At 38.3% G+C, this 12,509-nt stretch overlaps 1 protein-coding gene and 1 non-coding gene across 2 annotated transcripts in view; both read left to right on the top strand.

Moving 5' to 3' along the window:
• Positions 1 to 7,000, top strand: part of DPH6 (diphthamine biosynthesis 6) — a 191,829-nt gene extending 184,829 nt beyond the window's left edge. The window contains exons 8-9 of the mRNA XM_005892468.2: positions 2,850 to 2,937; positions 4,116 to 7,000. Of these exons, the coding sequence (XP_005892530.1) occupies positions 2,850 to 2,937; positions 4,116 to 4,169 (142 nt within the window). The 3' untranslated portion in view covers positions 4,170 to 7,000. The remainder of the gene's footprint in view (positions 1 to 2,849; positions 2,938 to 4,115) is intronic.
• A 125-nt stretch (positions 7,001 to 7,125) lies between these two features.
• Positions 7,126 to 7,231, top strand: LOC138989596 (U6 spliceosomal RNA). Its single transcript, XR_011465857.1, has one exon. It is a non-coding gene; the product is annotated as a U6 spliceosomal RNA (small nuclear RNA).
• The last annotated feature ends 5,278 nt before the right edge of the window (positions 7,232 to 12,509 follow it).

The following is a 12,509-nucleotide window of genomic DNA, read 5'->3' on the forward strand; positions in this document are numbered from 1 at the left end:
GATCACCAACATAGCTCCAGACATCCTGGAATGGACCTTAGGAAGCATCACTATGAACAAAGCTAGTGGAGGTGATGGAATTCCAGTGGAGCTATTTCAAATCCTAAAAGATGATGCAGTGAAAGTGTTGCACTCAATATGTCAGCAAATTTGAAAACTCAGCAGTAGCCACAGGACTGGAAAAGTCAGTTTTCATTCCAATCCCTAAGAAAGGCAATGCCAAAGAATGTTCAAACTACCGCACAATCACACTCATCTCACGCTAGTAAAGTAATGCTCAAAATTCTCCAAGCCAGGCTTCAACAGTCCATGAACCGAGAACTTCCAGATGTTGAAGCTGGTTTTAGAAAAGGCAGAGGAACCAGAGATCAAATTGCCAACACCTGCTGGATCATGGAAAAAGCAAGAGAGTTCCAGAAAAACATCTATTTCTGCTTTATTGACTATGCCAAAGCCTTTGACTGGGTGGATGACAACAAACTCTGGAAAACTCTTCAAGAGATGGGAATACCGGACCACCTTACCCACCTCTTGAGAAATCTGTATGCAGGTCAGGAAGCAACAGTTAGAACTCAACGTGGACCAACCGACTGGTTCCAAAGGTTAAGGCATAGGTCAAGTCTATGTATCGTCACTGTGCTTTTTTAACTTATATGCAGGGTACATCATGAGAAACGTTGGGCTGGAAGAAGCACAAGCTGGAATCAAGATTGCTAGGAGAAATATCAATAACCTCAGATATGCAGATATCACCACATTCATGGCAGAAAGTGAAGAAGAACTAAAGAGCCTCTTGATGAAAGTGAAAGAGAAGACTAAAAAGCTGGCTTAAAGCTCAACATTCAGAAAACTAAGATCATGGCATCTGGTCCCATCACTTCATGGCAAATAGATGGAGAAACAGTAGAAAGAGTCAGAGGCTTTACTTTTGCGGGCTCTAAAATCACTGCAGATGGTGACTGCAGCCATGAAATTAAAAGACGCTTGCTCCTTGAAAGAAAAGTTATGACCCACCTAGACAGCATATTAAGAAGCAGAGACATTACTTTGCCAACAAAGGTCCATCTAGTCAAAGCTATGTTTTTTCCAGTAGTCATGTATGGATATGAGAGTTGTACTATAAAGAAAGCTGAGCACCGAAGAATTGATGCTTTTGAACCTTGGTGTTGGAGAAGACTCTTGAGGGTCCGTTGGACTGCAAGGAGATCCAACCAGTCCATCCTAAAGGAAATCAATCCTAAATATTCATTGGAAGGAATGATGCTGAAGCTGAAACTCCAATACTTTGACTACCTGATGCGAAGAACTGACTTATTGGAAAAGACCCTGATGTTGAGAAAGATTGAAGGCAGGAGGAGAATGGGACGATAGAGGATGAGGTGGCTGGATGGCATCACCAACTCAATGGATATGAGTTTGAGTAAACTCCTGGAGTTGGTGATGATAGGGAGGCCTGGCATGCTGCAGTCCATGGGGTCACTAAGAGTCGGACACGACTGAGCAACTGAACTGATGAGGCAAGATAGAACCAGGACAGACAAGTATGGAGTAAATAAGCAGGACAACTTAACTAGGGTTAACAAGGCAGAGAGGCAAGTGGTAAAAAGCAAGAGGTCTCCTCTTTGCTTTCTTTTTCTCCTCCTTTTGTTCTTTATACAGGGAGGCATCTTTTGGTTTAGGTAGTCTGTGAAGACAGATTATTACTTTCTTTCATGATCACAACTCTTTAATGATTTTATTTCTACTGTAATGTGTTACTTTTAATATCATAGAAGCCCATTTTAATTTTAAAGCACTAACAAGATTCATATTTGATACAAAAGGTTCATGAATGGTATCATCAGACTGCTTTTTCTCTATCTCTGATTTTCATGTGAAAAGTAAACAGATTTTGCCCATGAAAATTTAATATACTGGATCCTAGTATTTTGAGATTTCTTCTATTGTCACTAAATAACTTTACAAACACTGATTCAAAATTATTTTATATAAATGGAAAAGATGCAAAGTAAGAATCTATTTCGCTGAACCACAGTGGTTAAAATGCTAACAATGTACTAGTATGAACACTGCAACTAGTTCCTGAGGCTTTAAAAAGAGATGAGCAATTTCTGCTTTTAGAGTTTCAATTAAAATGCAAAAACACTGTTTCTTAATCAACAACAATAAAAATAATTAGTTATTAGAACTTCACACATAATCTTATTTATTTACATGTGCTTTACAGGGTATCTTTGATAAAAGTTGATTTAATTTACGTGTATCCATATGGTGCCAGCAAGCAGTTCATACTATTTTACCTGAATGTGGTAATTGCTATGTCAGACAGTCAATTTTAATAGCAATGATATTACAGTGTGAAGAGTTCATCTAGAGCTTAAAACCATCACCAGTACTGCTTTTGTGAAGGATAATTGAGATTTTGTGTGAAACACTGAATGAATTACCTCTTGAAAATGAAAAGAATAATGAAGATAAAGCCCTATTGTTTAATGGTTAGCCCATACCAACCAAGTTTGTGGAAATGAAATTGAATAGAGGCTTCAAGCTGTAAAACTGTTCAGAGAGCTCTGAGTGAACCTGAAAGTTGAACTGTGTGTCCTCATAAAGATGAAAGCTTCTTTACTTACTCTTGAAAGTTTAGTTCTCTCCGTCTTTTACCCAATTAAATATTTAATTATTAAAAGTAGATGTTAATCACTAATTGTGAAGTAAATACGTATACAGTAGTATTCCAGTAGAAATAAATGAGGATTTTTGGTCTTTTCTAGTCACTAGTAGGCGTTAGTTTGCCACAAAACAGATTTTGCATAGTATATAAACTAATTATAATTTTAATTTTATTTCAGAGATTCATCAGAAGTAGTCACACATTCAGCTGATGCATTTGCACCTGTGGCTTACCTACGCTTTTTAGAATTGCACTTGGAGGACAAGGCAAGTAAGCTAAAATTTGCGGTGATTTAAAGTGAAAATTGGGATATGTGCATTGTCTCTATATATGTAATTCTGTAACAACAAATGAAAGGCAAAAAATGATTTTTTTCAGATCCTCAGTCAATAACTAAGAATTTTTCAACTGTTTATGATTCTGAGAGCTCTATATGATATAAAAGACATTACATTTCTGAAGAGTTTGTAGTTCATCTGAAAAGGGAATCATATATACATTAATCAAGGAGAAGACAGGACAATGTATAACCAAATATTAAATCATGTAGTAAATTAAGAGTTAGGTTGTTGAGCATTTGCTGTAGGGGAAAGGTTTGAGGATAAATTGAATACTCATACAAAATTTGAGGAGAATGAGAAATTAAAGCTGTTCCAAAAATAAACAAGAGAACAGACGTACAAATAAAAGATGGAAAATTAAGCAAAAACTATGATAAAGAGTTTTATTTTAAATATATTGTCAAGATACAGCAGGTTTATTTTTAAATGTTTTGTAAAGTAGTTAAGGTCTAGATTAGACCCTTTGATTAAAAGTTCTGCTCCTTAAGACATAAAGGTTTGGGAAAAGGCTTCTGCATCTTTCGTGTTCTATCACCAAGTCTTGATGCACACCCAGAGTTTTATATATATAATAGATAATCTGAAGAATCAAGAAACTCAGTGATGGGCAAAAGAAGGAGAAAAATGGGAACCCCAGAAATCTCTTAATCAGGAGGAGTTTCCAAAAGTAGAGAATGATATTTGCTGTCATTTCTCCAGAAAAATTAGGATAGACAGAGTTGAAAATAGATCATTGAATTGGGCTGAAAGGAGGCTATTTCAGTGACCATTTACCCAGAAGCTGGTAACCCTGGAGACAGTGAAGCTAAACTGTCCAGACTTCTTCCAGATCCAGATCCACGGAAAGAAGCTTCTTATTTCAGGTCTCTGCTACTTTCGCTGCCATGTGCATACACACAAAAATCAAAAGCACCAAATTCTGGTTTAGATACATTGGCCGTGATACCTTTAGCTCTACCTAAATAGCTCATTATTCACACTGTTTGGATATTTCGTTAGTCTTCACTGACCATTTGCCCTCTTTGGGAAAACAATGTTACTTCTGTGAGGTACAGTACTCGTTGACACTGAATAAATATGGTGTGTTTCCTTTGTTTTTTTAGGTGTCCCCAGTACCTGACAACTGCAGAACATCTAATGATATACACAACTCTTGAAAAACATTTTTTGTTACTAACCTGCTATTTCTATTTAAATTTAAAAATTACATAGCATTGTCCTAATTATTTTATGCCACTTTTTCTCATTACCCTTTTTTTTAATTCTTAGAAATATTTACTTTATCAGAAATTAATAGAACCATTGACTGGTTAACACATCCTGTGCATCATCTCTGATAGATTTTTCTTTTCCCTTTTACTTCATCTGCAGTCCTCATTTTCTGCTCTCATCTCAGCCAATGATATGATGCAAAGGCATTTGAAAATGAAGATGAAAAGGCAATCACTATATTTAGTTAATCACATTTACTGGGTGTCATCATTTTTGTTTTGCATATATTCATTGCTTCAACATTACTGGACAATTAGGAAGAATACCATTAGCTTTTATTTGTTATTTTATAACTGATTAAAAACATGCAGTTTTTCAGCATTACCTATGTTGACTTCAGGCTGTTTTTTGAACTCACAGAAAAATTGAGCAGAAGGCATAGAGAATCCCCACACATGCACAGTTCCCCCGAACTATCAACATCCCCCACCACAACAGTACATTTGTTACAATCGAGGGATTTACACTGACACATCATTATCACCCAAGGTCCATAGACAATTCACTCGGTATTGCACGTTCTGTGGATGACACGTATCCATCATTAGACATGCCATACTGAGGATGTCCACTGCCCTAAAAAATCCTCTGTGCCCCACCTTTCATCACTTACTTCCTCCATCTCCTGGCAACCACTGATCTTTTCATCATCTCTCTAGTTTTGCTTCTTCCAGAAGGTCATATAGTTAGAATAATACAGTATGTTGCCATTTTTAGATTGGCTTCTTTCCCTTAGTAATATGCATTTAAGGTTTCTGTGTGTCTTTTCATAAGTTTTTAAGTGCTTAATAGTATTCCATTGTCTGGACATACCATGATTTATTTATCCATTCACCTACTTAAGAACATCTTGGTTGCTTCCAAGTTTTGACAATTGTGAATAAAGCTGCTATAAAACACCCATGTGCAAGTTTTTGTATGGACATAACTTTTCAACTCTTTAGGGTAAATGCCAAGGAATATGATTGCTGGATTATATGATGAAAGTATATTTAATTTCACAAGAAGCCATCCAACTGTCTTCCAAAGTGTCTGTACCATTTTGCATTCTCACCAGCAGTGAATGAGATTCACTATTCTCTATTCCTATTCCCTCTATTTGTTCACTATTTGTATTCCTCTGCCTCCTTGTCAGCTTTTGATATTGTCAGTGTTTTGGACTTTTATCATTTTAATAGGTGTGTAATAGTATCTCATTGCTGTTTTAATTTGGATTTCCCTGATAGCATATGATGTAGAACATCTTTTCATATATTTTATTTGCTATCTCTGTATTATATTTGGTGAGATATCTGCTTGGATCTCCTGCCCATTTTTTATATGAACTCTGTTTTCTTATTATTGAGATTTAAGAATTTTCTGTATGTTTTGGAAATAATTCTTTATCAGCTATGTTTTTTGCAAGTACTTTCTTGCAATCTATGGCTTGTCTTCTCATTCTTTGCCAGTAACTTTGCCAAAGCAGAAGTTTTTAATTTTAATAAAGCCCAGGTTATTATTTCATCAATTATGTCTTTGGTATTATATCTAAAAGTCATCACCAAACCCAAGATCATCTAGATTTTCTCCTATTTTATCTTCTGTGATTTTTATACTTTTGCATTTTACATTTGGGTCTGTTATTCATTTTGACTTAATTTTTGTAAAAGGATATAAGGTTTGGGTCCGGATTCATTTTTTCATGTATGGATATTTGGTGGTTCTGGCATCATCTATTGAAAAGATTGTATTTTCTCCATTATATTTCTTGCCCCTTTGTCAAAGATCAATTGACTATATTTGTGTAGACATAATTCTTAGCTCTCTATCTGTTTCATTGATTTGTTTGTCTATTCTTTTGCCAATACCACAATGTCTTAATTACTATAGCTTTGTAGTATATCTTAAAGTCAGATAATGTCAGATTCTGATTTTGTTCGTCTTCTTCAATATTGTATTGACTATTCTAGGCCTTTTACCTTTCCCTTTAAGCATTAGAGTCCATTTTTTATATCTACAAAATGACTTGGTAAGATTTTAAATGGAATAACATTGAATCTATTGATCAAGTTGGAAAGAACTGACAACAGTATTGAATCTTACTATCCATGACCTTGGGGTATCTGTTTACTGTATTCTTCTTTGATTTCTGTCATCAGAGTTTTATGTATATATGTATATGTATATATGCTTGAATATCCTTTTTATTTTCATCATTCTAACCTAATATGTTAAATATTGCCTCCTTTCAACTTTTTTTTTTGCAAATGACAGACATCAAGGTAGCATTCTTAGTGTGAATCAGGAAAGAAAGAAGTAAGAGTTCCTTTTCCAGAAATTGTATTATGTATCAATGGCTTGAGTAAAGCACTGACCAAGTCAGCAGCTCTACCCCTGAGCCCACTCAGGTAGTAGAGAAGGGGATTTTATAGAATGAAAACAAAAGTGTCATTAACAAAGGAAAGATGATTAAATGCTCAGTTCAGTTCAGTTCAGTAGCTCAGTTGTGTCCGACTCTTTGTGACCCCATGAATTGCAGCACGCCAGGCCTCCCTGTCCATCACCAACTCCTGAAGTTCACTCAAACCCATGTCCATTGAGGTGGTGATGCCATCCAGCCATCTCATCCTCTGTCGTCCCCTTCTCTTCCTGCCCCCAATCCCTCCCAGCATCAGGGTCTTTTCCAATGAGTCAACTCTTCGCATGAGGTGGCCAAAGTATTGGAGTTTCAGCTTCAACATCAGTCCTTTCAATGAACACCCAGGACTGATCTCCTTTAGGATGAACTGGTTGGATCTCCTTGCAGTCCAAGGGACTCTCAAGAGTCTTCTCCAACACCACAGTTCAAAAGCATCAATTTTTGTGCTTGCTCCAGCAGCACACATACTAAAACTGGAAGGATACAGAGAAAATGAGCATGGTCCCTGTGCAAGGGTAAAGGAAAATTCATGAAGTGTTCCATGTTTTTGGAATATTACTCATATTTTTGGAATATTCCTAAAAATAAAAAAAATGGGTCATTTGTAATTATATAGTTGAACTTAAGACAGTCATATAGAAAAGTAAGCCAGAAGGATAAAAACAAATATTGCATATTAATATATGTATATATGGAATTGAGAAAAATCCTACTGATGAACCTATGTGCATGGCAGGAATAAAGACACAGATGTAGAGAACAGACTTCTGGGCACAGGAAGAAAAGAACGGGTGGGATGAATTGAGAGAGTAGCACTGATGTATATATACTACAATGTGTAAAACTTAAAGCTAGTGGGAGCCTGCTGTCTAGCACAGGGAGCTCAGCTCTGCTCTGCGATGACCTAAAGGGGTTGAGTTGTGGAAGGAGTGTGTGGCAGGCTCTAGAAGGAGGGAATATATGTATGATTATAGCAGATTCACATTGTTATACAGCAGACTAACACAACATTGTAAAGCAGTTATACTCCAATTAAAAAATAAAATTAAAAAAAGAAAAAAGTAAAAACAAAAAATAAAAGCATCAATTCTTCAGCACTCAGCTTTCTTCACAGTCCAACTCTCACATCCATACATGACCCCTGGAAAAACCATACCCTTGATTAGATGGACCTTTGTTGGCAAAGTAATATCTCTGCTTTGCAATATGTTATCTAGGTTGGTCATAACTTTCCTTCCAAGGAGTAAGGGTCTTTTAATTTCATGGCTGCAGTCACCATCTGCAGGGATTTTGAAGCCCAGAAAAATAAAGTCTGACAGTGTTTCCACTGTTTCCCCATCTATCTGCCATGAAATGATGGGACCAGAATCCATGATCTTCGTTTTCTGAATGTTGAGCTTTAAGTCAACTTTTTCACTCTCCTCTTTCACTTTTATTAACAGGCTTCTTAGTTCCTCTTCACTTTCTGCTATAAGAGTGGTATCATTGCGTCTCTGAGGTTATTGATATTTCTCCAGGCAATCTTGATTCCAGCTTGTGCTTCTTCCAGCCCAGCGTTTCTCATGATGTACTCTGCATATAAGTTAAATAAGCAGGCTGACAATATACAGCCTTGACATACTCCTTTTCCTATTTGGAACCAGTCTGTTGTTCCATGTCCAGTTCTAACTGTTGCTTCCTGACCTGCATATAGGTTTCTCAAGAGGCAGGTCAGGTGGTCTGATATTCCCATCTCTTTCAGAATTTTCCAGTTTATTGTGATCCACACAGTCAAAGGCTTTGGCATAGTCAATAAAGCAAAAATAGGTGTTTTTCTGGAACTCTCTTGCTTTTTCCATGATCCAGCGGATGTTGGCAATTTGATCTCTGGTTCCTCTGCCTTTTCTAAAACCAGTTTGAACATCTGGAAGTTCACGGTTCATGTACTGCTGAAGCCTGGCTTGCAGAATTTTGAGCATTACTTTACTAGTGTGTGAGATGAGTGCAATTGTGTGGTAGTTTGAGCATTCTTTGGCATTGCCTTTCTTTGGGATTGGAATGAAGACTGATTTTTCCAGTCCTGTGGCCATTGCTGAGTTTTCCAAATTTGCTGGCATATTGAGTGCAGCACTTTCACAGCATCATCTTTCAGGACTTGAAATAGCTCAACTGGAATTCCATCACCTCCACTAGCTTTGTTCGTAGTGATGCTTTCTAAGGCCCTCTTGACTTCCCATTCCAGGATGTCTGGCTCTAGGTGAGTGATCACACCATCGTGATTATCTGAGTCATGAAGCTCTTTTTTGTACAGTTCTTCTGTGTATTCTTGCCACCTCTTCTTAATATCTTCTGCTTCTGTTAGGTCCATACCATTTCTGTCCTTTATCGAGCCCATCTTTGCATGAAATGGTCCCTTGGTATCTGTAATTTTCTTGAAGAGATCTCTAGTCTTTCCCATTCTGTTCTGCTTTCCTCTATTTCTTTGCATTGATCCCTGAGGAAGGCTTTTTTATCTCTCCTTGCTATTCTTTGGAACTCTGCATTCAGACGCTTATATCTTTCCTTTTCTCCTTTGCTTTTCACTTCTCTTCTTTTCACAGCTATTTGTAAGCCCTCTTCAGACAGCCATTTTGCTTTTTTGCATTTCTTTTCCATGGGGATGGTCTTGATCCCTGTCTCCTGTACAATGTCATGAACCTCCATCCATATTTCATCAGGCACTCTGTCTGTCAGATCTAGTCCCTTAAATCTATTTCTCACTTCCACTGTATAATCATAAGGGATTTGATTTAGGTCATACCTGAATGGTCTAGTGGTTTTCCATACTTTCCTCAATTTAAGTCTGAATTTGGCAGTAAGGAGTTCATGATCTGAGCCACAGTCAGCTCCCGGTCTTGTTTTTGCTGACTGTATAGAGCTTCTCCATCTTTGGCTGCAAAGAATATAATCAATCGGATTTTGGTGTTGACCATCTGGTGATGTCCACGTCTAGAGTAGTCTTTTGTGTTGTTGGAAGTGGGTGTTTGCTATGACCAGTGCATTCTCTTGGCAAAACTCTGTTAGCCTTTTCCCTGCTTCATTCCGTACTCCAAGGCCAAATTTGCCTGTTACTCCAGACGTTTCTTGACTTCCTACTTTTGCATTCCGGTCCCCTATAATGAAAAGGACATCTTTTTTAGCTGTTAGTTCTAAAAGGAGTTGTAGGTCTTCATAGAACCATTTAACTTCAGCTTCTTCAGCGTTACTGGTTGGGGCATAGGCTTGGACTACCGTGATATTGAATGGTTTGCCTTGGAAACGAACAGAGATCATTCTGTCATTTTGAGATTGCATTCAAGTACTGCATTTCAGACTCTTTTGTTGACCATGATAGCTACTGATTTCTTCTGAGGGATTCCTGCCCACAGTAGTAGATACAGTGGTCATCTGAGTTAAATTCACCCATTCCAGTCCATTTTATTTTGCTGATTCCTAGAAAGTCGATGTTCACTCTTGCCATCTCCTGTTTGACCACTTCCAATTTGCCTTGATTCATGGACCTGACATTCCAGGTTCCTATGAAATATTGTTCTTTACAGCATTGGCGCTTGCTTCTATCACCAGTCACATCCATAACTGGGTATTGTTTTTGCTTTGGCTTCATCCCTTCATTCTTTCTGGAGTTATTTCTCCACTGATCTCCAGTAGCATATTGGGCACCTACAGACCCGGGGAGTTCCCCTTTCAGTATCCTATCATTTTGCCTTTTCATATTGTTCATGGTGTTCTCAAGGCAAGAATACTGAAGTGGTTTGCCATTCTCTTCTCTAGTAGACCACATTCTGTCAGACCTCTCCACCATGACCCTCCCGTCATGGGTGGCCCCACACGGCATGGCTTAGTTTCATTGAGTTAGACAAGGCTGTGGTCCGTGTGATCAGATTGGCTAGTTTTCTGTGATTATGGTTTCAGTGTGTCTGCCCTCTGATGCCCTCTCGCAGCACCTAGTGTCTTACTTGGGTTTCTCTTACCTTGGATGTGGGGTTTTCTTCACGGCTGCTCCAGCAAAGCACAGCCACTGCTCCTTACCTTGGACGAGGGGTGTCTCCACACGGCCGCCCCTCCTGACCTTGAACATGGAGTAGCTCCTCTCAGCCCTCCTGTGCCCACGCAGCCGCTGCTCCTTGGACCTGGGGTTGCTCCTTCCGCTGCCGCCCTGACCTCGGACGTGGGGTAGCTCCTCTCTGCCACCGCCCTGACCTCGGACGTGGGGTAGCTTCTCTCTGCCGCCGTCCCTGACCTCGGACATGGGGTAGCTCCTCTCGGCCGCTCCTGTGCCGACACAGCCTGGCACTCTCGGTCGCCACTCCTGACCTTGGACGAAGGGTAGCTCCTCTCGGCCGCACTTGTTAAATGTTAGAGGGCAAAAATGACAGATATGGAACTTCCCTGGCAACCCAATGGTTAAGACTTTGTGCTTCAAATGCAGGGAATGCAGGTTTGACCCCTAGTCATTAAAAGATTCCATATGTCACACAGCATGGCCAAAAAAAAAAAAAATGACAGATACACTTCCACATGTTTTATCAAAATCACATTGTCATTTTAAACTCATACTAACAAATTAATTAACACTCTACCCCAAATAATAGTGAGACCGTGAATGTATACTTTGAATACCACTCTGAAAATCTGTATCTGTTCCCAAAATGTCTTTAGTTTCTATACACTTTATAACACATTTGCAGTCTAGCTTTGTCAATTGCTTTGATGAATTGCTGTTAGTCTCTGAGATTTTATCTTGTCCTACTAGTTTACTTTTTACCTCTTTATAGATAATTCTCACTCTCTTTCTGGTCTTTATACTAATACCTGTTTTTCCTCCTTAACTCTACATCCCTGTTTCTGACTGGCTGCTGGACATGACTGCCAAAAAGGGTCAAGCTCATTATGTACCATCTTTCAACTCCCTTTCCCCTCCAAGTGCACCATTTCTTTTTGTTATTTAGCACTACTGTTTTCCACCTAGTAACTCAGGCACACACAAAAATGAATCATCTATCAGAGCTATCTCTCCTTTACCCTAAGCATTCAATTGATTATCTAATTCCTTGTAAACTAGTTTTAATGTCACAAACACTATTCCATCTCCATGCCCTTCTCTCCAGTTCAAGTTGTATCTTGCTCAAACTCTTGGACAAGGTAAAACTTAAGTTAATTCATTGCTTTTATTCTCCCCACATTCTACTCCCCTGCCATGTTAGATTTTTCTTTCTTGTTTTTGTTTCTCTACACAAACATCCATAATGGTGCCCCATTGTTTTCTTCATAAATAAGATGTTTAGCCATGAATTGAGGGTCACCTCACATGTTGCCATAACACTTTTTTTCAGTCTTGTTCCGAGGACTCTCCCACATGTACCTTTGCTCTGCTAATACAGAACCATTGAATAAATGTCCTACCAGGCCTTCTGCTTCCTCCTGCCTTGCCTTTAATCATTCTATTTTACCTATCTTACTTTCTTCTTCCTTTTCTTTAAATGTGTACATCTTGTCCGTGATATAAGACTGACATAGACTTAACCACACCAGATGCCCTAACACTGTTTTGTCCTTTCTTGTGATAATTAACTTAAGCAGCTTATGTTTTGATGTTTACAGACTTACTATTTCTACTAGGATGAAAATTTCTTAAGGACTCTTCTTTTTCCCTCTCATAGCTCCTACAACAACAGTTAGCTCAGCAATGAGAGTTTTTAACTGTTTGCTACTTTCATACTTCATGTTTTTTCTTCTTGTAGGGTTTTATAAATATGCTTCCACTTCATGCTTCGTACTGTTTAATGAAAGTCACTTTCTTGTTTATTTT

Source organism: Bos mutus, chromosome 10 (assembly GCF_027580195.1).
Source record: "Bos mutus isolate GX-2022 chromosome 10, NWIPB_WYAK_1.1, whole genome shotgun sequence".
In the NCBI taxonomy this organism is placed as follows: Eukaryota; Metazoa; Chordata; class Mammalia; order Artiodactyla; family Bovidae; genus Bos; species Bos mutus.